Genomic DNA, 26,997 nt, shown 5'->3' with positions numbered 1-26,997 from the left:
AGTTCTGCTCCGTGAGCCTCAGGGTTTTAAGCGAAGCTACTGCTAGGTGTCCACCAGGTCTCATGGAATGAGAGCTCAGGTAATGGGTGTGGAACAAGTGAGTAAATCTGAAACGTGGGAACAATACCTACGTCATATAATAGGTAGGAAAATTAAGCAGGGTTTAAAAAAAATTGAAGAAAGATTCATCTCAATCAACTATCTTGAGCAAGCAGCTCTTTGAAAGTAGCAGCCCCTTTTCTCCTAGCCTTGCTTTCCAACTCATCTCTTCTTTTCCTTAGCTTTTAATCTTTCTCTATTGCTTCCTTCTCTTTCGATGGCAAACATGCTCCCTTCTCCCCTGATCTACAAAAAGCATTCCTTGGGTCTAGCTACCTCCTGCAAACTCTTGTCCTGCTATTGTTTGGTTACACCAATTGTTCCTTTTCTCAACCCCAAATGCTTTTCAATGAAGAAAACATGCCTTTTGTTTTAAAATACACATCAGTTTATTATTATTTTAAAAAAGCAAATATCATTTACATAAATGTTTACAGGGCAGGCCCTATGAAAGTATTCCATTTTGAAATCTCTATGTATGTGTTTTTTTCAACAGCAGTAATTCATTGCAAGAGCAATTTCATTATGCATCTTCTACAGAGTCTTAGACTGAGAGCAGAAGTATTCACATAAACCCCGAGGTGCGGGGAAGGCTTCGGGCCAGTTCCTCATTAGAAGCCTCAGCATGGGGGCTCCGGAGACCAACGCAGAAGGTCTTCCAGGGAGAGCTGAACCACTCAGATAAGTGAGCTGTGGAAAGCAGGGCTAGTGCAAGGCTCTGGCAGGCTCACCCCTGGGGTAGAGCAAAGAGAACAGACAGGGAGTTCTGAGAGGCACCGGAGCTGTCTAAACTCAGGGGGATGGAACCGAGTGAGCAGCAGCGGTAATTGAGTTTCAGTTACCTGCAGGGTGGCGAAATAAAGTGGTAACTTCATCTGCCTGACATGGGAAGTTTAGAGGTGTCCTTGGCATGCTCACAGTGAAATCCATCACCCTTCCCCCGTGTTGGGTGATGGCAACCGTATGGCGCTTCCCAGTGACAGCCGGCGTGCGTCCTGTTAGGCAGCACCCGCGCACCGCAGCTAATGAAGCATGCTCCTGCAGGCCTGTCTCCCATGGCTCCTGCCTCCTGTCTGAAGGAATGGCACCATGGGAAAATTTAGCACAGCCAGTGCCCGCCGTCACCCAAACTCAAAAGAGTCTTTGAATGGCAAAGAGAAGCCCCTTTTCCTCTCTGCCCAGCCCAGGGTTGGAACGGTCCTGGGTCACTTTTTGTGGGTCTGTACAAACGTGCCGACCGGCAGTGAGCCGTTCTTCACCTGATCCCGGATCTCAGCTCGGTGCTTTAATGTGAAGACCAGAGCTCTCACCGTCCGCCGGTACGGCCCGTTAATGAGGCGGGAGCAGAGATGAAACGTTTCCCGCTCAATATTTTCAACCAGTAGGTGATCCATCTAAAAAACAGCAAAATTATCAAATTAGGGCCTTGCATTGCATAAGGATTAAAAGCAAGAGAGGCTGGAGCACTCTGCTCTGAGGCCTCCATTAATCAACTGAAATTCAAGGACATCTACTTCCTGTCACAAGAGAAACAGGAAGAGCAAATTAATTCCACCCTGGCAATTAAGGAACAAGGCCATGTGCTTTGTGACAGGGACCTCATTCACAACCCCTGCCGGGTGGTAATATTTGCCATTATAACAGGAAACTGGCCTGAACTAAGCAACCGGTACTGGGCTCTGTACTTTCCCAACCAGGAAACGAAGTCCGAGGATAATAAATCAGTGTAACAGTTTGTACTTCTTTTTGTTTTTCAAGTGCCTTTTAACCCCTTACAGCATTCTAGAAACAGTGGGCTAGGATCCTAAGATGTGTACAGGACAGGTTATAAATCACTTTGCGCACTGAATGTTCATAACTCATATGATCACATGTGCTAGCTAAGGTTCAAGGTAAAGAAGTCAAGCTTCTTGAAACTACTACAAGACAGAGCTGGGATATGACCCAGACTCCGATTGACCTCCTCCATGTCAGCATAGGTCCTAGAGGCAACCCACTGAATTTGGAGAGACCTCAGCAGACAGACTTAGTTATTAACAAAGCAAGCCTATGGGATGAGACCTGTAGCAATTCTGGGGACTTTGTCCACAGTCTGTCCTACTTTCCTTTCCAGCCCCACCTCCTCCTCCTCCTCAATCCCATCCTGACTGTGCAGTGTAACCACTATAACCTGCTGTCAGGCCCCTCTTTCTGTGCCTCTGACTGGCACATGTTCCCTCAGCAGGGCACTCCTTTCCCTAGGAAACATACTTCTGTGACTTTGTGTTAAAACCTAGGCAACACATGCATAGACACATACACACAGACACACAGAGAGCACAAAGGACAGGAGGTTTTTCAAGCTCCCCATAGCCATTGTTATATGTCATGCTATAATTATCTCTATTTGACTGTATCACCCCACCCCCAATAAGTTCTTTGAAAACAGGAACAGATTTTTCTCTCTTCCTTTGTTTCTCTCCTCCCACTAGGCATTATTCTACTATCTGATCAGCATTTACTATGCACCAAGCCCTGAGCTTGGGCGGAGGACCAAGCAGTGACCCAGGTAGGCCTGGCTTTGAGTCCAGGGGGAACCTCAGGCGGGGATTATAGGGGCACTGGCTGACAGAAAAGAGGAGGGGCTGAACAGTGAGGAGCAAGGCTCTAAGGAAGCCACCTGACCCAGGAGGCCAGCACCTGATTTTGGGAGGAGACTATATGTAGCTTGGGAGAGTGAACAGGAACTGGCAAGCTGATAAGGTATTTGTTTTGCGATAAATTCACCAAGATGGACACCGTGTTTTATATACTATTATGCACATCTATTCTACTTCTATGTAAGAAGAAAAGATCAGGCTGGGTGCATGCCTTTAATTCCAGCACTCAGGAGACTGATGCAGGAGGACAGCAAGTTCAGGAGGAAGAGGCAAGAAAACTGAGAGTCTGCGAACAGCCTAGGAAACATAGTAAGACCTTGCCTCAAAAAGCACACGAAAAACAAAGGGTTACCTGACATTTGACAACATGTCCTTATGTAGGAAAGAAGTAGGCAGAGGGGCTGGGAAGGTGGCTCAGTGGTAGAATGCTTGTCTTGCATGCATGAGGCCCTGGGTTCAATTCCTCAGTACCACATAAGCAGAAAAGGCCAGAAGTGGAGCGATGACTCTAGTGGTAGAGCGCTAGCCTTGAGTTGAAGAGCCAAGGGACAGTGCCCAGGCCAGAGTTCAGACCCCACAACTGACCAAAAAAAAAAAAGAGAGACAAAAAAAAAAAAAAGTAGGTAGAGAGAGAGAGGGGAGAGGGAAGAGAATTTTTAAAGATGTAAGGACCAAGCTGGGCTCTGATGGCTCATGCCTGTAATCCTAGCTACTCAGGAGGCTGAGATCTGAGGATTACAATTCAAAGCTAGCTTGGGCAGGAAAGTCTGTGAAACTCTTCTCCAATTAACCCCAGAAAACCAGAAGTGGTGCCGTGGCTCAAAGTGGTAGAGCATTAGCCTTGAGCTGAAGAACTTAGGGACAGTGCCCAGGCCCATGAGTTTAAGCCCCACGACTGACAACACACACACACACACACACACACACACACACACACACACACACACACACACACACACACACACACACACACACACACACACACACACACACACACACACACACACACACACACACACACACAGAAAGAAAGATGTAAGGACTAACAAGGGAGCAGAATAAGAGAGACAGAGAGAGACACACAGAAAAACAGAGAGAGACAAAGAGACAGAGACACAGAGAGAGGGAGGCAGGGAGGGAGGCAGGGAGGGAAGGAGAGAGAGACTCTGAGAAAGAGAACTCTGATGAGTATCCTGAAGTTCACAAAACTGGATACTCATACATACTCCATTCAAGAAAGAGTTGCTACTAGCTGGGAACCAGTGCCTCATATTTGTAATCCTAGATACTATGAGGCTGAAATTGTGAGGACTGGGCAGAAAAGTCTGTGTGGTATTGCATGCCTGTTATCCTAGCTACAGTCCAGGCAAACACTCAGGTGGGAATCCAGATTATCTACAAAATAATCAGCACAAAAAACAGGCTGGAGGCATGTAGATCGACTATCCAGCAAGCATGAGACCCTAAGTTCAAAACTGGGAACTGGAGAGAACAAAAATTGCCACAATGTCTGGTCTGATCTTGGAGACACAGTACATAAAAGACCTGACCTCTCAGCCTAGAGGGGACAGAGTATACAAGAAAACTGTAGGCCACAGACCGGGGAGAACAGGAGCATCAAGAATTTTTGTCATGCTTCCTGCTAAATGATGGCCAATCAGTGAAGAAATAAATCACAAAGGAAAATGATTCATTATACATTATTGTGTGTAACAAGTTCACTGAATGCAGTAAGGAACACCTCTAGGTGACCCAAACTTGCCCAAGATGATGAACCCTTTCCAGTGGGAGCTAAATTAGTGCTTTAAGGAAGTGCTTTAGGATGAAAAGACCAGTGTCTGACTGAGACTGAGAAAAGAGGTTGTTGTGAGGCACTTGTGGGAATAGGGCTCCTAGAAAGGAGTTTAGGGGTTTACTGCATTCAGTGACCAGATCTTTTCTTGGTATTTCATGAGATGCCTGGTCTCTTTTTACATGGTTTCATATTGCTTTTGCTTTTTCCTTGGCCTTACTACCAATCCCAACTGTTGCCCCTTTCCCTCCCTTTAGTCTATCCATTTCCCCACCTACAAAACCTGGTCAACCTCCTTTTTTCCTGTTTCAGTACCAAATGAAATTTGCTTTTCTTATCTATTGTGTCTATGTGTTATTCAGTTGTTCAATGCTGAACAAGTGGCTGGCTATAGCTGGAAGAAGATATAAAACACAACCACCTAGGGCTGTCCTTCATTAAACAATAGACTTACTAGCCAGGCACTTGCTGATGGCTCATGCTCATAATCCTAGCTACTTAGGAGGCTGAGATTTGAGGACTGTGGTTCAAAGCCAGCATGAGCAGGAAAGTCTGTGAGACTCTTATCTCCAATTAACCACCAGAAAACTGGCAGTGGAGCTGTTGCTCCACTCAAAGTGGTTGAGTACTAGCCTTGACTAAAAGCTCAGGGACAGTGTCCAGGTCCTACAACCAATAAAAAACAAAAGAGAATGGAACTTATACTTGGTAGAAAACTACCATAACTAAAGTGACTCAAGTGGTAGAGAGAAAAAAAATAAACAAGAACATCAGGCCCTGAGATTAAGCCCCAGTACTGGCATGTACATGTACATGTGTGTGCGCGCACACACACCCACACCCCCCCCCCCACATACACAAAGAAAGAAAGAGACAGAGAGAAGAAAGAGAAGAGGGAAACAGGGAAAATGAAAGAAAGAGAAGGAGAGAAAAGAAAGAAAAAGGAAAGGAAACTATCATAATCAATCAGTGTAGCTATAAGCTCTTTAAACACAAGGGAACAAGGTCTTTATATGTTTCTCTGTAACTATGCATTTGTCTAGCTTCCTTAGAAGACTGTGAGCACCTCTAGAGCTGACACCATATATTGTATCCATTTCTAAGTTTTCCATACCCAGTCTAAGTGCTGACACATATTAAGTGTTCAATAAATATCTGTCAGATGTATGTCTTTTCTCCCCATGCATACTCCCTCATTTCCTACTGTTTCAAACAATGTCTACCACCTCTTCCATGAAGTTTCATGATCAGCTCAGTCTTAATTGCTTCATACTTGGTGTTTCTAATATGATTTGCTAGCACCACTATTTCAGACCCCATCACATTTTTATTAGTCATTTACAGGTTCTAAGACAACAGAATAAGCTTTCTTAGAACAAAGTATGCAACTTAACTGTCTGCAATATCCTCTAGCACCTTAGTAGATCCCCACCAAACATTTGTTGAATTAAAATATCCACTGGAAGCAAACTTTGAATGGGTTTTCTGATCATCTGATTAGGTTTGTATATATCTATCTACACTTCTTTTTGACCACTTGATAACATTTATGAGAGAGCTGGTCAAAGCCAGGGGTGCAGTCCGAAACCATTAAACAAAGGAAAAACTAATAGTCCCATATGAGAACGTCCCCCTGACCTGGATCTCATTAGCACCATCTGACAACCAACTGCGCCAACCAGCCAGTGTTTCATAACTCTTAATGATACAGGCTCACTTTGAGAATCAGGTTCATTTTTTTTTTTAATGACATAATAGGAAAATGATCACAGGCCAAGAGGTAGGAAGGAGAGTGGATAATGAGGAAGGGGAAGTAAGAGAATGACACCACAGGGGATGTTCATGGGAGGAAAGATCTAAAAGACAAGGAAGAACAAAGATGATCCAGAAGGGAGAAAGAGGAAGGGAGCCTGGGTTTCAATGATGGAGTTTTTATTCATCTGTTCTATTATTCCAAGAACAAGGAAATAATCCATGAATTTAGAAAGCAAGATCTATAAGGCAATAAAGAAATGAACATTTGGCTGTGTGCATATTCTTCATTGGTGGTATTCACTATTAAAGGATATAACTGAAACAAATAAAATGGAAACATATTTTTCTATCAAAAAATGTAATGAGTAGATTATGGTATTTGCAAAAAACACATGCTAAGATCAAACTGTAAAGTCCTGTCAGTCACTGTGCCAATAACTTACCTGTGGTTCAGTACTGCCTGATAACAAGAACATTTATGGAAACTCAGTGTCTGATTTGAATACACCCAATATAGGTTATGGCCAAAGACAAGAAACTGGATTAAATGGTTCACTGATTTACCCTAATATGGAAATGTCTCATAATGATGGGTGCTAGAGTAAAAATGTTTGTATATTTAGTAAAATTGTTTGTATTTATATTTTCTGACATGCCATACAAAAATATCACTAAATGCTGCTTGTGCAAGGAAGAGCCATCAATTTTTCTTTTGCCAAGGAAGATAGTAAGATACATATTTAAAAAAATTAATTTAGGACCTAAACCAGTCAGTTATGCTTAATCTGATCTTTCCCCCAATTAAGTTGGAAAGCACTAACGAATGTATCACTTTTTTAACTTTGCTTTGTAACACTTGAGTGCTTACCACTTGATGTGCCATTTAAGGGATAATTAATGGATAAACTAAAAGGATAATTATTATGGAGTTTAATATAGCAGGCAAACTGCTCATTAATTCTTACAAGCATGGCTTCGTTATTATCATTTACTTAAAAAGATACCACAGGGAACTGATATTTACCACCACATTAGCTACATATTATATACCCACACTGTATGCGCAGTAATTTTAGTTTATTTCAAAAGTAAACTTTATTTAAAATAGCAAGTCTGTTGGCTAATCAATACTCTGGAAAATTACTTACAACTTTCACATTTTTCCCCCCTCTCTTTAATTCATATTGAAGTTTCCTTTAGGAATTCACTGAACTATCAAGAAGACATTAAAAATCATAAACATGAAAAACAAAGACATATAAACAAGGATACACAAAATGTCACTAATTGAAATTGATCAATAGTCAAGAGACAACACAAACGTAAATAATTATGTCAATTTTCTGCATTATTATTTACATGATCAATAAAAAGTATTACAGAACATCTGATACATAATTCACTCTAAATAAGCCTTGGATAATCATAATTTGCCCAGTATTTCTTTAAAATGCTGTAATAATTCACCGAAAAAGATTATGTCTGGGTGATAGGTTTAGTGATCATTTTTTTCTTTTCCTTTCTGCATTTTTCTCATTTTCTTGTTTTAAAAACCCAGTACCTTATTTGGTATATATCAAACTCCAAGTGATTTTCTTTTGTGGATAAATAATTGAGATAGAAAGATTAAAAAGGTTGGTTTGTTATTTTTTTGAGGATATAGTAGTAATAGCTAGAGATGTAGCTCAAGTGGTAAAGGACTTTCTAGCATGTACACAGCAGTGCAGAAAAACAAAAACAAACTTCTCTAAGAATGTATGATATCTAGCACTTAAATTAGACTTCTGAATTCCATTGTTAGTAATACTAAATTATACTTTAAAAGTATTTCAATAAGGATATTTTGGAGTATGATGGGGAAAGAAAAAAATAAGTATGGTACATGTCTGATTTTTCAGGTACTAACTACTTTCAAGATTTGTTATTTGATAATGACTAATATTATTGTTAATGAGCAAAAATCCTCTGTCCACTATATATATATATATATATATATATATATACACACATATATATATATGTATATATATATATATACATATATATATACATCTCAAACCACTAATATTATGGAAATTTCTGGTAATGGAGATGATAGGGAATATGTCTATCTAATTCATTTTGGTTTTTAAATTTCTTTTTTCTTTTTTTTCCTTTTGTCAGTACCTGATCTTGAACTCAGGGCCTTGTGTTTGCGTCTGGCTTGCTTACTCACAGCTGGTGCACTACCACTTGAGCCATGCCTCCAGCCTAGCTTTTTGTTGATTAATTAGAGATAGTCAAGTTACTCAGGTTTTTCTGTCCAGGATGGCTTCAAACTGTGATTCTCCAAGTCTCAGCCTCCTAAGTAGCTATGCTTATAGGCATAAGCTACTAGCTCAACCCAGATCTTGGTGGTTCCAAAGCCTCTCTCCCAGAATCCTTAAAAGAATTACCTATTAGAATAAGACTACAGTGTTAAGATTGAAAGTTCTTCATGAAAAAAAAAGTTTAACCAAGAGACCCTAGTAATTACACTCCAATTAGTATATTACCTTTAATTCCAAGGCTTCTGAAAGTAATTTCTGGGCATTTTTTCTAAATGACTCAGTTTTGGGATCACTTCGAACTTCAATAGGAGGTCTGTCCAAATGTTTTTCAATGAAAGTTTTCCACTCAGTATAAACTTCTTTGGCAAGACTAGCCACCTCTGAATCTGAGTGTTTACGCATCTTGTTCACAGCATGACCTGGAACAGAGGAGAGAAACTGTCTTCTGAAAAGCACAGGACTAGATGAACTGGTGTATCCCTTAAACATACCCAAGGACGCAAAGGCTCCTGTGCAGAATCAGACATGCTTTCACAAATTAGACAATCTCTGGGAGAGAACCAGGACTGGCCAGTGTAATATCAATAGATTCTTTAAAAAACTAAGAGGTACTAACTCTTTAGTTCAAAAATTTCAAAGAAAATGAGCTAATCATTTCCTGTGGGTTTTTTTGGTATGTATTACATTACGAGACAACAAAACAACCCTAGGTATTAAAGGAAATTCTTTATTTAACTAACTGATAGAAATAAAAAATTTTGTAGCCCCTGATGAAGTAATTCAACTCAATGGAAGGTTGATGAGGCACCTTCAGAGGGATGAACTGTTAGCACCTAAAAGCTGGCTATGGCATAAAGGCAGTGCTTGACAACTCTGCCTGTAAAGCAGTTCTACAACCTCCCCCACAGAAAAAGTGGACCACAATCCAATTAGCCATTCAAAACTAACCTCCAGTCAGGAAATATGAGAGACAGGGATAAGTTAAAACATCATTATGCAGAAACAAAGAAGTTTAGAATGTGGAACATTCTACAGCACAGCAGACATGTTTTCAATAGTCAATGGCTTTGTTTACAAAAGGGGCTTAGGGCTAGAGACTGCTAAAGATTAAAAGAGCCTTCGGAGTCCAAACTACCAAATGGGATGCAAATTCCTACCATTGAAAGATATTCTGAGATAAACAAGAAATAGGACTTTGCATTAGATATTAAATTATATCAAGGAATTACTGTTAATTTTTTTTTAAGACAAAAATAGCATTAGGGTTTCCTAAGAAAACATGTGAAATTTGGCCTGGTGGATTGGTGAAGTGGTAGAGTGCTTGCCTAGCAAGGGCAAGGCCCTCAGCTCAAACCCCAGCACCATCCATAGCTTTTAGACACACAAACTCAAGTATGTTGGCCCCAAAAGACAAAAGGTTTAAGACCTGGCTTTAAAAAATACTTCAGTAAACACCACATACACATACATAAAAGAGAAAGATGAAATGGGACAAAAAGGGACTATGGGAACTTGTTAAAGTAGTGAGTTTATTTCTATGTCTTTCTGTATAGAAAAAAGGGAAGTATAAAAATATCAATATGCAAAAGTACCTCTACAAAAACAAATATCTAGAAAAGCCAGAGAAATGCTGCCTGAACTAGTGGAAATCACACAGTACCAAGTAACACACTAACAGCAATGGGATGAAAGCATGATAGGGGCTAAAGGTATATGGTGTAGGGGGCGAGTTTGCCCACAGTGCACTGGGTTCATATATATAGACATATCACACAGAAACCCATTAATACAAATGTATGCTAACTCAAAAATAAAATGAAATAAAGAAATATTTAAGCCAGGCACCTGTGGCTCAAGCCTGTCTGTAATTCTAACTACTCAGGAGGCTGAGATCTGAGGATCATAGCTCAAAGCCAGCCTGGGCAGGAAAGTCCACGAGACTCTTTATCTCCAATTAACCATCAGAAAACCAGAAGTAGCACTGTGGTTCAAGCGGTAGAGTGTTTGCCTTGAGCTGAAGAGCTCAGGCAGCTCCCAGGCCCAGAAAAAAAAACTGACTGGAAAAAAATTAATTAATTTAAATAAGAACTATTGGGGCTGGGAAGGTGGCTCAGTGGTAGAGTGCTTGCCTCACATGCATGAGGCCCTGGGTTCAAATCCTCAGCACCACATAAACAGAAACAGCCGGGAAGTGGTGCTGTGGCTCAAGTGCTAAAGCGCTTGCCTTGAGCTAAAGAGCTGAAGGACAGCTCCTAGGCCTAGAGTTCAAGTCCCATGACCAACCAAAAAAAAAAAAAAAAAAAGAAAAAAAAGAACTATTTAAAGATGCTTCCTAGCTACCAATGCTGAGGAAAATACTTTTGATACATATGCCACTTAAAAGCAAATTTACTGCTGAATACTTTCCTTTTCTGGGTAGAATTTTCCATATCCTGGAGATTATTCACTCGGCCAATAGCATTTGTAGTTAACTACTATTTCAGATGGTAATAACAAAGATAAGATTGGGGGTATAACTCAGTTATAAAGTATGTGCTTTATATATTTGAGAATTTAGATTTAATCTGTGGCATCAAAAATAAATAAACAAGGGCTGGGAAGTTGGCTCAGTGGTAGAACGTTTGCCTTGCATGCATGAGGCCCTGGGTTTGATTCCTCAGCACCATATAAGCAGAAGAAAAAAAAAAAGCCCGAAGTGGCGCTGTAGCTCAAGTGGTAGAGTGCTAGCCTTGAGCTGAAGAGGTGAGGGACAGCACCCAGGCCCAGAGTTCAGGCCCCACAACCAGACCCCCCCCCCAAAATAAAATTAAATTAAAAAATAAATAAATAAAAGATAAATGTTATTATAGGACTTGAAAGTCCTAAATTCGGGATGCTGTAACACTTTTACTGAGCATCTACTTCATGCCTGGTACTAAGGACCCAGAAATGATTAATACTCAATCCTTGGACTTTTGCCAACATTTATTCTGCTAAAGGGTGCAAAGAAGACAGAAATATTCACCTTAGTACTGTTTAAGATAGTAAAAACAACAACAACAACTAGAAACAACCTACAAGCTCATCATTAAGGGTCTACTCTGCACAGAAAAAAAGAGTATAGTCCATTGAAACAATAACTGCTGTGTTGTCATTAAAAACAGGAATAGGAAATCAGGTGTGATGGCACACACCTGTGATTCTTACTCTTGAGAGACTGAGGCAAGGAGATTATTGAGTTTTAGGCCAACCTGGGCTTAAACAAACAAACTCTGACTCAAACAAACAAAAACTAAATGCTGGAATAGTTCTGCATGCAGTAACATGGAAAGATGATCACTGTGTTTAAAGAGCATGCTCATTATGTGCCAATATTTACTTTTAAAATTACATATGTGTATACATGTAAACACCATATTTGTTTATAAGCAGAGAAAAAAAAGCCTTAAAGAATTGATAATAAAATTATTAACAGAGGAGTCGCTTCTGAGTAGTGGGACCATATGCATCTATGCAGTTCTGTTCACAATCTAGTGGCTAGCCTAGCTAAACATCTAATAGCTTGTGCTGTTCTGTAATAGAGATACATCCAGGGTTCTTTGGAACAGAGCTCCTTCCCATCATGTAATCCTTACCTTATCCTTGTATTTTCTCTCTGGAAAGTCACTGTTGACCCAGTTTAATATATGTGAAATAAAGATGTGGAGAGCCCTCATGCCGAGTTCTTCTTACCAAATCCAGTAAACCTTCCCTGTCACGACATTGCTTATCCTGTCTGCATATAATACTGTTGCCTCATCCTTCAGAAATATTCTCTTCCTTCCTTGATGAGACAATACCTGTACTGGTACTGTTCCTTCTCTACCTCTTCTGCTGGCTGCTGATCCTTTGCTAAACATTTAATTAAAGAACTTCAACTTGGGACTGTACTTGGCCTTCCCTTCCTTTACCTGCCTTGCCTGGAGTAATCCTACCTACACTGGTAGTGCAACCTCTACCTACAAGTAGATGACTGCTAACTACTTAACTTCTAGCAAAAGTTTCCACTGAGTACAAGACTCAAATACCCAATTCTCACTGCACATGTCCACTTGCTTATTCCACATGCCCTTCTAACTCAGCATTTCCTGTCACACAGTGAAGCATCCTTCTGCAATCCACAATTTCTCTCATCCTATGTTCATGCAGTCATTCCAAGACATGCAGATCTACTTTTTTGTGTGTACCACTACTGTGGCTTGAACCCAGGACCCCATGATCTCCCCTGACTTATTTGTTCACAGATGGTACTCTACCACTTGAGCCATGCCTACTACCTAGCTTTTTTTGCTAGTTAATTTGAGATAGAGTCTCTCTGACTTTTCTTTTTCTTTTCTTTTTTTTTTTTTGTCGGTCGTGGGCCTTGAACTCTGGGCCTGGGCACTGTCCCTCAGCTCTTCAGCTCAAGGCGAGCGCTCTACCACTTGAGCTACAGCGCCACTTCCGGTTTTCTGGTGGTTTATTGGAGATAGGAGTCTCACGGTCTCTCCTGCCAGGGCTGGCTTTGAACTGCAATCCTCAGATCTCAGCCTCCTGAGTAGCTAGGATTACAGGCGTGAGCCACCAGTGCCCGGCCTCTCTCTGACTTTTCTACTGGCTTCAACCACTCAGTCTCCGGTGTAGCTAGGATTACAAGCATGAGCCCCAGTTCTTTTTTTTTTTTTAATATCAGCATAGATTAATTTTACAAAGGGGTTCCTTTGTGTTATTTTCATACGTGCAAATATTGTACTAAATCACATTCACTCTCTCTTTTACTCTCCTATCCATTCTACCTCCTTTTCAAACAATTTTATTTTCAAACAATTTTATTGCCATGTAGGCATATATGGTGCTTTGATCACATCCCCCACTTCCACTGGGGGTTTTGGGATTTCCACCCCCCCCCAAACAGTAACAGTCCCTAGTCCCCATTTTATACTTATAAACATTTTTATTTTATTTTTTTAGGTCTAGATCGCACACATGCGAGAAAACACCCAGTACCTGTCTTTCTCAATCTGGCTTATTTTACTTATAAATGACCTCCAAGTTCCACCCATGTTCCTGCAAATGATATAATTTCATTCTTTATGGCAGACGGACCCACTTCTTATCATTCTCTACATCCTTTACTCTTCCTCCTCATTTCCCTCTCCTTCTTACTGCCCTGATTCAGATTCTCCTCATTCTCTACTGGTCTACTGCAGCAGTTTACTGAACAATTTCTGTCTGCAATCTGGCCCTCTCCAACTCATCCTCAACACTGAAGTCTGTTTTAATGACTGTTTTAAGACAATTTGACAGGCATGAGGACATACATCGGTGGAAGAGAGTTTGTCTAATGAATGTGAGGCCCTGAGTTCAAATTCCAGCATGGGGAGGCAGTGGAGTGAGGAAGGAATGGGGGAGGAGGAAGGGGAAGGGAAGAGGAGAGGAAGAGAGGGAGAGAATATGAACTGGATCACATAACATACTTACTTAAAACCCCTCAATGACTCTCCACTGCCCTTAAGCCAAATGTATCATTAAAGCTCTGGATGTTCTGGCCTTCTTGTCGTTACCTCTCACATGCTGCCCTCTTTCCTTCCTCCCCACATTCCTAGTCCTTCCACAAAGTTCTATCTATAGAAAGCACCTTGTATGTCCATTTTGGGTCATGCTGTCTGGTCTTCTCCTACATTCCTGACCTATAGTTTACATTGTTCCCTCGCCTGAAATATTTACTTAATTTTTTTATGTGGTGCTGGGGATTGAACCCAGGATCTTATACATGCTATGCAACTGCTAGCTTGACCCCGAGCTACCTCCCCAGCCCTGCCTACAGTATTTAAGTACCTATTTTCTCTCTCAAGCAAAAACATCTTTTTTTTTTTTTTTTTTTGGTTGGTTGTAGGGCTTGAACTCTGGGCCTGGGCACTATCCCTCAGCTCTTCAACTCAAGGTGAGGACACCACTTGAGCTACAGCACCACTTCCCGTTTTCTGAATGGTTTATTGGAGATAAGAGTCTCACAGACTTCCCTGCCTGAGCTGGCTTTGAACTGTGATCCTCAGATCTCAGCCTCCTGAGTAGCTAGGATTACAGGCATGAGCCACCGACACCTGGCAAGCAAAAACATCTTGAGGCAGAACATGTATGTTAAAGCAAAAAAAGAAGCTAGGCTGAAGGTGTGGCTCAAGTGGTAGCACTACCTGTGAGCAAGCAAGCTGAGCAAGAACATGTTATCCTGAGAATTCAAGCTTTAGAACCAGAAGGAAAAAAAAAAAAAAAACTAGAAAGGCAGAAATGTCCATGGGACTCCATCTCCAATTAACTAGCAAAAAGTTGGGCTGGAGACATGGCTCAAGTGATAGAGCACCAGATGTGAGTAAGCAAGCTGAGTGAGAATATGAGGCCCTGAGTTCAAACGCCAGAACCAGGAGTGTAAAACACAACAACAAACAAAACAAAAACAAAACCCCACTGTCAACTGGTTGCTCACACTTGTAATCTTAGCTACTTTGGAGGCTGAGATCTAAGGATCATGGTTTGAAGCCAACCTAGGTAGAAGAGTGCGTGCGTGCATGTGTGTATGTGTGTGTGTGTGTTTATATTCAGCCCTGCCTTTTGCCCTGTGTCCTGAGTTAACTTAGTCTTTCAGTACCTCAGTTTCTTTACCTGAAAGATAGAAATTATGTTAGCCCCTACTTTGGAGGGTTGTTCTTAGGATTACATGAGTGAAGATACTGTGTTAGTTTCCCATTGCTGTGACAATTACCTCAGAAAATGAACTAAAGAAGGAAAGATTTATTTGGGCTCATGGTTCAGAGATTTCAGTTGATAGTCACTTGACTCCATTGTTCCTGGGCCTGTGGTGAGGGAGACCATCCTAGGAAACATGTGATAGAACAAAGCTGCTCTCTCAAGCAAAAAGAATGAGGAGGACATGGGTATTCCAATATTCCCTTCAGAAGTGTGTCCCCAGTGATCTACTTCCTGCAACCAGCCCAACATTGTACAGCTACCACCATCTCACCTTTGACAAATGGTTCTCAGATTTAACATATGAACCCAGGGCTTTAGGTGCTATCCCTGCGCTGCTTCTTCTGCTCAAGGATAGTACTCTACCACTTGAGTCACAGTTCCACTCCCAGCTTTTTGGTAGATAATTGTCGTGAACTTTCACACCTGGGCTAGACTTGAACTGTGACCTTCAAACCTCAGCCTCCTGAGAACCTAGGATTATAGATGTAAACCACCAGCACCGGCTTATGCCCCTGCTTTTACTCTGTAGTATGGTCCATGCTGTGATCATTCAGATGGAAAAATGAGGCCCTATAACCCTTCCCTAAGGTCACAAGTTGGTCAGTAGCTACATCAAGGAAGTTAATGATCTGCAAAAAGTCATTATTTGCTCCACAAAGTTTCTGTTTTAAAATAAGCAATACCCCTTGCTGGTCCTATAACTTGGGTCAGATCCCCTGGGTTTAAAGTTAAGGGATTTCTGCATCCTAGAACACTGTTAAGGCAAATTCCTTGTGAAAACAGTCTTTTGCTCACTTAGTAAACATTACTAAATACTATATATAATACTAGGTATATACCAGGCCCTATGCTGGGCACTGGAATAGAACATTAAGCCAGTCATTGCCTAGAACTAAGGGGCTCTAGGCAGGTCTAAGCATAGAAGACAGCTAAATACATGAAAATGTCACAGGTCCTAGTTTCACAGGAAAAAGAACTTCAAGGAGGACTAAAAGGACAGAAGAGTCAATTCAGCTGGGGAGGGAAAACCACAAAATTGACAGCATTTATCCTGAGTATTGACAATGACTCAAGGGGACAGGAATAGCACAAGAAATAAAGAACTTTATGGTATAATCTGATTACTACGGTAAACAATAGAATGGTACCAGGCTGGGAAGTTGGCTCAGTGGTAGAGTGCTTGCCTTACATGCACGAGGCCCTGGGTTCAATTCCTTAGCATCACATAAGCAGAAAAAAGCAAGAAGTGGCGTTGTGGCTCAAGTGGTAGGACACTAGCCTTGAGCTGAAGAGCTGAGCGACAGCGCCTAGGCCCAGAGTTCAGCCCCCATGAGCGACCAAAATAAAACCCCCAACAACAAAATGCTTAAATGGAGGGGTGGGGGGGGATAGTTGTGGAGGTGGGAGGGAAGGGATGGTAGGTGTAAAACAAAGGAGGAGGCAACAATGTTCATAGGAAATGTACTCATCACCTTGTTCATGTAACTATAACCCCTCTGTACAGTATTTTTACAATAAAAAACATACAAGAAATGGTATATAGCCATTCACTAGTCCTCAGAAGCTGTAGCTGTTATTTTAAGTGGCGAAATAGACTTCAGCTATTAAGGACTCTGAGAGGGGGATTTTAGCCTTGATTCTCTAGGTGGGCTCAATCCTTAAAGATGGACGAACAAAACAGTAGAAGAGGCAGAAGGGTAGGTTGAGAGACAAGGATGAGGAGAATTCAACTTAACCCTGCTAGTTTTGAAGCTGGAAAAAGGAAACCACAAGCCAAGATATTCAGGCAGCTTTCACAAACCAGAAAAGGCAAGGATACCAACTGTCCCCTAGAGATTCCAGAAAGGAATGTAGTCCTGCCAAACCCTAACTTAATCTTTCATGCAACTTTAGGTTTCAGGAGATATCACATAGTTTAAGAACATCTTAGTGCTGTCATATTGTTTGATTATCTGACTTGAGGCAAATGAAAGTCTCCAAGCTTGAATTTTCATATTTGTGAAATGGAGAAAATAATTATATGACTTACAGTCATATGCACAGTACCGTAAGGTAGCACATGTCTGCTCACCAGGCTGAGTGCAAGGCCTAACTAACCCCATTACCTTATCAGCTGTGATAAGGCAATGAATGCTCCTTGCTTGCTGGTTTCTTTACAATAAAGGTTCCACTGTCGGGCCTGAATGCCAGATCCAGAGGTGTTTCCTGCAGCTTCCTCTCACCTTCCCAGACCACTGGGAAACCCTGAGGACCCTCATTTCCTCTGTCTCTGAAAACACCCCAGGTTCAGTCCTCCAGTCCTTAATCCTTCCTTTTACTCAGGATGTATACATTTGGATGATTTTAAACAAACATTTCCTAGAAATAGTCAAATTTCTCATCTTAGCTTCAATCACACTTCTTCTATATTGGGACATTTCCACCAGAAGAATTTATATGGTAGAGCAAAACACTACGGAAATTGACTAAAATGGAAATAGTAGGAGAAAATTCCCATCTAAGGTACAAGAGAGAAATAACTGAATTTTGATTTAAAAGAGGTTAAATCTGAGCAGATGGTAGAACCCACAGAGAAGGTCTGACAAAATAAAGGCACATATGGCTGGGGTCCAAGGCACAAGGCTGCATGCTAACCAGAAAGGAACTCTGCCCCCAAAGAACTGGGTGCTCACTGCATCTCTGGGCCTCTCACTTCAGCAAAATGTGTCTTACATTCCTTGTTTATATACTGAGGCAGCTAAATGGATTTATGGAATTCACAAAAACAAGTAAGAAAACTCTAAGATGTCACCAATACATCAACAAGAACACAAACACTTTATGAGAGAGAGAGAAAGAGAAGGAAGGAAGGAAGGAAGGAAGGAAGGAAGGAAGGAAGGAAGGAAGGAAGGAAGGAAGAAAGGAAGGAAGGGAGGGAAGGAGGGAGGGAGGAAGGGAGGAAGGGAGGGAGGGAGGAAGGGAGGAAGGGAGGGAGGGAAGAAGGGAAGAAGGGAGGGTACCAATAAACACATGGCAAATCATTCTATACAATAAATGAAGAGGTTACCTTTATCTATTAGATTGGTAAGATTTTAAGAAATGGTAGGGATTTTATTAGAACAACCTTTCTTTAAAAAAACCATAAGATTCAAAAATGGATCAAGACAGGTAATGTATAATCTTATTCAACCTTATCATTTTTCACTCCCTTGACACACATTCACTAAGCTTCAGTAATATGCCACACTAAGGCTTAAAACATATTGGTAAATTAAATAACATGGTCCTGACAGCATGGTATTACTGTCTAGCAAATAAAAAGTAAGACGTAAATAATTAAATAAATTATAAGCCAAAGCTGGCATAGTATTACACACTAGCAATCCCAGCACTAGGGAGATACATGCAGGAGGATCACATGGCCAGCCCCAACTACATAGTGAGGCAGGCCTCAAACAACAATTACAAGACAAAACAAGAAATGATAAACCAAGATAACGTTTTGGTAGGAAAATGTTTAAAAATAGATGCAGAAGTGACAACCAGGTAGGTGTCATTTATGTCAATAGAAAGCAGAATCACTGTTGCTGTCCAATTCATAGTTCTGGGAAGAGAACATCAATAACTCTGGATAGAACGAAACCACTTGTGTCCAAAGAGAGGAGAGAGGACTGACTGTGACAGAAGCCACAGCCTGAAAAGGCTGGAAAGGTTTTCATAAAGAAGTGGGAGGGTCAGAAATTCAAGTTGTGAGTATTGGCCAGTTTTAACGGAATCTGACTATAAAAGGAAAAAGAGAAAAACAATGTCTGGAAAAGGTGGCAAAGATAATTAAAGGGAAGATTTGTGCAGAAAGAGCCAGTATAGAGAATAACAATGGTAACAGTGTGAGAGGCATTGGGATGATACAGTTCCAAGGTCAGTCGTTAGGTCCAGCACCTTCTGAGGTCTTGCTAAGGAGCAGTTTCCCTTCTCTACTCTCTGGATCCTCCATGTGATCACTGCCTCACCCAAACAAGCACAGCCATGCTCTGGGTCCCATGATTCACTTCTTTGCCCTCACTCCTCTCTGCTCATCTACTGCCACCCCCCACTGTACCTGTCCCACTTTTTCCTTTTCCACAGCATTTATCATCTTCTAACATACACAATATGCTTACGCTGCTTCTTTACTGCCTGTAAAGAAGGGAAAGTTCACACTATTAGGAGTTTTATTCATGTCAATCTTTGGCACTCCCAACAGAATCTGGCACACAGTGGACATTCACTAAGTATAAGCTGAATGAATGTTGGAATGACTTCCTGTCTGATCTCCCTTTCTCTTGTCCTGTCCTCTCCTATACATTCTTCTCTTGGCCACCTGAAGTCCTACAACCATATCAATCTATAGCTTAAAATCCATTTAATAGTTCCATTAAGTTTTTGTTTTTGACAAAGCTAACACTGAATAAAACAAAATTAAACTCATTTTTGTTGATGTCTATTTGTAGTGCAGAGGATAGAAGCCAGGGGCTTCTACACTGAGCTCATCCCCAGCACAGATTTCTTTGTTGTGCGATTTCTCAGTCTATGTACATGAGAAATTAAACTAAAAATCTCCAAGGGAGAAGAAACAGTCATGCAGCATTTTCCAGCTGATCTGCCTTTGTTCCACGGGACACTTTACTACACCAGAATTCTGAAAAATATACAACAGAAAACACTGACCCAATTAGCCAGCTTTTTAGTTTCTTTATAATCAAGTCCTATCTCTACCTTGCTCTTGCCCATCCTGGTCACACATCCTAGATTCTCTTGCTGTTCTCAGATTTTTAGGCCTCTCTTCTTTATACTTCTGCCTGTAATCAGCAGGAAACCCCCCCCCCCCCACCTCTGTCTCTGCCTCTCTCAGTGGCAATACCAGTGTTTCAACCCAGGGCCTGGATGCTATCCATTAGCTTTTTGCTCAAATCTAGTGTTCTACCATTTGAACCATAGTGCCACTTCAGGCATTTTGATGGTTAACTGGAGATAAGGGTCTTATGGACTTTCCTGCCTGGGCTGACTTTGAATTGTAATCCTCAAATTTCAACTCTCTGAATAACTAGGATTATAATGGTGAATCACTGGTGCCCAGACCCATGTGCAGTTTGTAGACTAAGCTATTGGCCCCCTTCACAGCCATAGACACTGCTGATCAATTTCCTCTGCCCCCGGAAAACACCATTTCCTTTGCATCCTATGACAGTATTGTTTCTGTTTCCTTTCTGTTCCTTTGATCACACTTTCTCAGTCTCCTTAAATATTGGTGTGCTTCAAGATTTTGGACTTGGTACTTCTCTTTCATTTTTGTTTACTGAGATAGTCTTAACTGTGTAGTTCAAGTTAGCTTGGAGTTCACAATATAACCTAAACTAGCCTCAAATTCATGATTCTGCTGCTTCAGCCTCCTGACTGCTGGGATTATAGGCATTTATCAACATGCCAAGCTTTTGCTTTTCTTATATACTTCTCTGGAAAAGCTTATCTATTTTCACCACCTTAATTCCTAACCATTTGCTGATAATAACTTATGCATACATAATTACAATCTTTCCTTAGTTTCAGCCTGTGCATCCAACATCCTGAGGGACATTTCCTCTGGAATGTTCTATAGAATGCCAAACATAGTAAGTCTAAAACTGAACTTACTATTTCCCCACCCCCAAACCTGCTGTTCTATATTGCTATAGTAGTACTACCATCCATCCACTTACTTGTTCATACCAGACACCTACGCTTCTACCTTCCCCCCATCATCATTCCCAATATCCAATCACATTTATATCTCTTGATTGCATTCTGTACCCCTACCACTATCAGTCTCAGGCCACTCTCATGTCTTATCCAGATGTTTTAGCAGCTTCCTAACTGGGCTTCCTACCTCTAGGCTTGCTTCTCTCCAACACTTTCCCACAATAGAAACAGATAGATTTTTCTAAAATAAATATCTGAGCTAGGACTAGTGGCTCACATCTGTAACTCTAGCTAGTCAGGAGGCTGAGATCTGATGAGGATTGCAGTATGAAGCCACACAGGGGAGGAAGACTATTATCTCCAATTAATCACAGGAAAAGCTCAAGTATAGCCGTGGCTCAAGTGGTAGAGAACTGAGCACAAAAGCTCAAGAATAGTGCCGAGGCCCAGAATTCAAGCCCCAGGACCAGCAAAAATAAAAATAAAAATCTGAATGTCTTTCCTTCATTCAAAACTCTTGAATAATAACAGTATTACTTTTAGGATAAAAAGTAAACACTCTGACTAAATTTAGGCTAAAGCTATCATTTCACTACAGTACAGCTAGATATGAGACAAAAGTCACCTCATGCCCACCAGCCAAAAAGTGAGCAGTAGCCAGAAAAGCAGGTTCAGAGAGGAATAGGCTAGGCCTAAGAGCTAAACCAATCAATAGTAATGCTGCTGAAATACTTAGCTGTAGACTAATGGTAGGTGAGAGAGCTAATCCTGAAACTCCTATATTGACTGAGATGAATCTTTGAGATGTGCTCAAGTGTCCCAGGCCTGAGGTGCCCCTGACTATTGGCAGAAGCGAAGCAAGAAGCTAATCCTCTTTAGCGGGAAGCTTCACCAATTTAGTCCCATAGAATTCCTTTATACTGAAAAATACAACAAGTTCACAATGGAAAATCAACAAGCTGAAGGGAAAACAAGCACCATGAGAGTCAGCACACACTAAATAAACAACAGATTTAGATCCCTAAGGACTATCAATATTAGAACAGCCAGCTGAAGGATACAGAAGAGCTATGTGCTAAATGTTTCAAGAAATAAAAACATAATCATAATGTACAAATAGCATTGACACAAGTCAGATTTAGAGGAAAGAGCAAACTTGCAAAAATGAAAAGCAGTTTTTGAAATGAGCTTAATGAATGGGTTAGAGTCAACTGAAGGAAGAATTAGTGGGTTGGAAGAAATATCCGAATAAACTACCTAGAATGCTGTGAGACAGAAAAATTATGGCAGAAATGCCATAAAATTGGCTATAGAAATAGCTATAGATATGGCTATAGAATTTGGAAAATGGAAGGCTTAACCTAATTCTTTTTTTTTTTCAACATTTTTTTTTGCCAGTCCTGGGGCTTGAACTCAGTGCTGTCCCTGAGCTCCTTTTTGCTCAAGTCTGGTGCTGTACCACTTGAGCCACAGTGCCACTTCAGGATTTTTCTGCTTATGTGGTGCTGAGGAATTGAACCCAGGGTCCCATGCATGTAAAGCAAGTATTCTACCACTGAGCCACCTTCCCAGCCCGGCTTAACCTAATTCTAACTGTAGGATCTCAGAAGGAAGAAACAGGGATAATGAAAGGGAGACAGGGCTGGAAGTGAAACTCAGTAGTAGAGCCTGCCTAGCAAGCACAAGGCCCCCAGTCCAAACCCCAATACTACCAAAAATAAATAAATAAATAAATAAACAGGAGACACTTTAAAAAATATGGAAAGCCAAGCACTAGTGGCTCACTCCTATAATCCTAGCTACTCAGGAGGCTGAGATTTAAAGATTGTGGTTCAAAGCCAGCCCAGGCAGGAAAATCTGTAAGACTCCAATTAACCAACAGAGAACTGGAAGAGGCACTGTGGCTGAACATAGTAGAGCATAGCCTTAGTAAAAAAAAAAGTTCAGGAACAGCACCCAAACCCTGAGTTCAAGCCTCACAAACAACAACAATAACAAAAATATATGGAATGCTTCACTTATTTGCCTGTCATTGTTAAGAGGACATGCTAATCTTTGCATTATTCTTATTTTAGTACATATGCAGGCCAAAACAAGCATAGGGAAGTATTTTAAAATTGAGAGATAATGGTTGAAGTTTGTTTTCAAGTTTGAGAATTATCTATAAGACAGCCCCCAGACAGTCGCATCTCCTGGTATCCACATCTTGTCGAGTTGCCTTTCAAACTGTACCAACATTGGTTTAATAGAGATATAGGATGGATATAATAATGTATCCCTTCTGAGATTAGGCTACACCAGAAACTGTGACTTTCACGTGCATTATTCTCTTGTTCTCTCCTGGATCACTTGATCTGAGGACAGCTTCCATACCATGACAGCCCTAAGCAGAGGCCCACACAATGAGGAACTGAGACAATCCTGTGAGTAGACCATTTGGAAGCAGATCCTCACACTGGATGACTGCTGCCTTAGCCAACAGCTTGACTGTAACCTTTTAAAAGATACTGATGAGCTAGAACTGCCTAGATAAGTAGTTCGTGGACTGCTAACTCTCAGAAAAACTATGTGAAATAATACTGTCGTATGAAACTAATTTTTAGGATAATTTTTACACAGTGACAGATATCTAATGCATTGCCAAAACCAAACAGTTTTGAATGGCTTACAAAAACCCTTTTCCATCTGGTCCAGACTATCTCCAGCCACACTTCTTACCACGCTCTCTTTAGAGTATTTTATTTTAAACACACCAAATAAATTTGAGTTTCTGGAATGTACAACGTTCTTTCCCACCTCCACCTTTTTACAGTTTACATGGTGTACCCCCTGCCTGACACATTCTTTAACACTTTCCCCCTTTCTCTTAACATACACAATTGACTAACTAACTCCTCCCCGTCTTCAGAGCATTTATCACTGTATGACAAAGTCTTGTTAACTTGCATGCCTTTCCACTAAACTTCAGGTTCCAAAGAGATGAGGCCATGACTTTTCTCTTTCATTATTGTGCCAGCACAGTTCCCAGTACAAAGAAGGTGCTCAGTAAATATTTGTATCTTACAAATATCCTGTTCACAGGACAGGGTCAGGCAGGAAGGCCAACCATTGGAAAATACAAATATTCTTAAGAACAATCCCAATGAAATCTTCAAGCACCACACAGGGCATAACTCTCAGAATCAAGAAACCCCTGTATTCCACATATCCTTGTTTAGGAAAGGACTGGGTAGGTCAAGATCCCAAAGTTGGATGGTTTCCAGTCCTTCTAAGTCAAGTACCATTGCAATTTCATTATGATTCTTGAACTGTAATCTTTCAACATCAGACACACCCATTCTTGAAAATAAATACTTACCATTGTACTCAAAGGCCATACAGAAATGTTTTGAAAATTATTACCTGTTTTGCATTTTTAGGGAAATTCTAGTTTATTATGCTGACATGTAAGATCTGATCATCCATGGCATGTGTGGCACATGCCTAAATATAAACATATACATACACATATGTACACATACACGTCATAAAATATTAATCACTAGTACCCTCTACTGGTAGAGGTGCCTCATGGGCTCATATGAAAGGTCTTATTGCCCTCTAGTGACCACAACCTATAAAGACAGGAAATCCAGCAGCAGATGGAGAGTCTCCATGGCTATAATGATAGGGTTTTATGTTTTTTAAGCATCTAATTTTCTCCAATTCTGGTTTATATTACAGGGGTGCAACTCTAAAACTCTTGGGGGTCCTCCTGGGGATTCTACACAGCCCTTCCCAGCTGTTAGTGCCAGGGTGAAGCAGCTTTCTCTCCTCCTTCTCAGAACAAGAGGTCAGGGAAAGGCAGGCGAGGCCCTGGCTGCAGTACTGAGGGCAAGAGCAGCAGCTGTGAATGATGCCCTGGGCTCTCTGGAGACTCAAGAGCAGCTTGAGGAACACATGTTGGTCCTCCCTTGCATATTATCCACAGTTGTGTACTGTACTAAAATGGCAATTCAATGTGCCTCACTTACCTTTGAAATACCTCCAAAGCTACAATAAATGATATGGTGGAAAGCAAATGTTGCTATCATCTTGCTTTACAATCCAGGCTTTTATTTCAACTCAAGACAGAAAAGCTAAGTTTCTTTCAAGATTAACTAAAATGTCACTTCTTCTACGATGTCTTTTATTTAATTCCTCATATCTAAGTGATTGCTCATTCTTTAGAGACAGCACAACAATTGTCCACAGCAGAACAGTGCTCAGAAAATTATTTATGTGTTTATTTATAACCTACAGGATTTTACCCCTCCATCTGTCCACATTGTTGTCTCTGACCAAATCCTAAGTTTTCTGAGGTCTCTTCATTTTGCATACCACACTCAAAATGTTATGTGTCATGTAGATCATTGTTAGTTACCATTCCACAGAGTTAAATACCAAAAATTAATATAGGCATTTACAAACGTACAGAAATTTGACAGTAATTTTACATCTGATGAGTTTAATTTTAAAATTGAAGTTTGTACATTATATATTCTCAATTTTACTTTTCTTGTTATTTTTACTATCTTACAAAAGTATTGGCTCATGGCCAATGAACATTTCTAAAACAATGGTCTTCTCCCAGAGATAGTTTTAAAAGTCCTGATGAGGGGACACTACTTCAAGGAAGGTAGAAATGGGGGTAAAGGAGACAAAATACAAGTATGTGTCAGAAAATTAGGCAATACCTATTCTCGTTGACTTTAACACTTCCCTTGAGGGTATCTTCTTCTTTAATTCTTGTAAGGCTTCAACTAGATTCTCTTTGGTTTGGTCAGGAAGCTCCAACATAGACTTCCATCTTTTTATGTCTTCTACAACCACAACTCTCTGAGAAAAAGAAAAGTCATTTGGAAAATGGAACATTTTCATTAGAAAGACATCTGCCTTCACCTGAGCTAATGGGGTTCCTATTGACATATGAATTATTGATTATGACCTGAACCAAAGCACAATGTGTCTGGATGGCCCCAAATGAGGGGTAATTGCTTAAAAGCAGGTCTTGCTCACTGCAAATCAGGAAGAGTTGTATCTATTAGGAAAAGTGCAAGTTTTAATCTTACTATGTCAGACACTACTGGGCACTTAGCAGTGAGAGGTAATAAGGAAGAGAAAAAAAAAAAAAGAAAAATGATGTTGAGGTGAATCAACCTTATAGCTCACTTAAGAGAGTCTTAATTCATATTAAGGAAAAAACAGAGAAGTCATAAAGATATATTTATTTCAATAGTACAAAGCACCTTCAAGTCTCCCAACTTCCCAGAGGGGAAAACTGAACTCTTCCATTTTAAAGGAATTCTTTTAAACTTCAAACACATAGAAAACTATAGAGAGTAAGCCACAAGTTATAGTGGAAAAGGCTAATACTTTGCCATTTTCTGCAAAATATTATAAAATTTAAGTCCTTTTACAGACTTCACCAAAGTAATTTCCTTCCTTCCCTTTCCAGAAACAACCATCTTAAAAGTTGGTATGCTCTTTCCCATTAAGAGTAAAATATTAGCAATTAAGGAATATGGGTAAAGAATAATAGAAAAGTTCTTTGTATTATGATATAACTTCTCTATAGTTTTAAAGTTATTCCAGCTAAGAACTTTTACTAGTGGTGCTGGAATTTGAACTAAAGCCTTTGTGCTTTCTAGGGAAGTGCTCTACCACTTAGTAGAACCATACACCAAGCAGTTGCTAACCGCAACCAAAGGCAATGTGACAAGATACCATACTGAAGAAAAGTAGAAAAGGCAGAGACAGAGAGATACGAGTGGGGACCAGGGGTTCCAAGCCTCTCTGGCACTTAGGACCTGAGTCCCCACAAGCAAGCGTATTTATTTGAGTTCACACAGGGAGGGTTATCATGGATACATGCAAAACATAAAGCATCTATATTAATATTACAATCAGAGCTAAAACAGAGTTTGTGAGAGACACTGGCTCCCTT

The 26,997-nt window shown here is 40.6% G+C and overlaps 1 protein-coding gene across 2 annotated transcripts in view; it reads right to left on the bottom strand.

Annotated features, from left to right (window-relative positions):
* Nucleotides 1–487: 487 nt before the first annotated feature.
* LOC138838026 (transcription elongation factor A N-terminal and central domain-containing protein 2) overlaps nt 488–26,997 on the bottom strand; it is a 51,147-nt gene continuing 24,637 nt past the window's right edge. For both annotated transcript variants that reach the window (XM_070037030.1, XM_070037029.1), the window contains exons 3-5: nt 25,748–25,889; nt 8,820–9,013; nt 488–1,493 (exon numbers count right to left, since the gene is read on the bottom strand). In XM_070037030.1, coding sequence (XP_069893131.1) covers nt 1,305–1,493; nt 8,820–9,013; nt 25,748–25,889 — 525 coding nt within the window. In that variant the 3' untranslated portion in view covers nt 488–1,304. The remainder of the gene's footprint in view (nt 1,494–8,819; nt 9,014–25,747; nt 25,890–26,997) is intronic.

Source organism: Dipodomys merriami, unplaced genomic scaffold (assembly GCF_024711535.1).
Source record: "Dipodomys merriami isolate MVZ:Mamm:240054 unplaced genomic scaffold, mDipMer1.0.p SCAF_28, whole genome shotgun sequence".
Taxonomy (NCBI): Eukaryota; Metazoa; Chordata; class Mammalia; order Rodentia; family Heteromyidae; genus Dipodomys; species Dipodomys merriami.
Note: the sequence above shows the minus strand (reverse complement) of the source record. Positions and strands in the feature narration are given on the sequence as shown.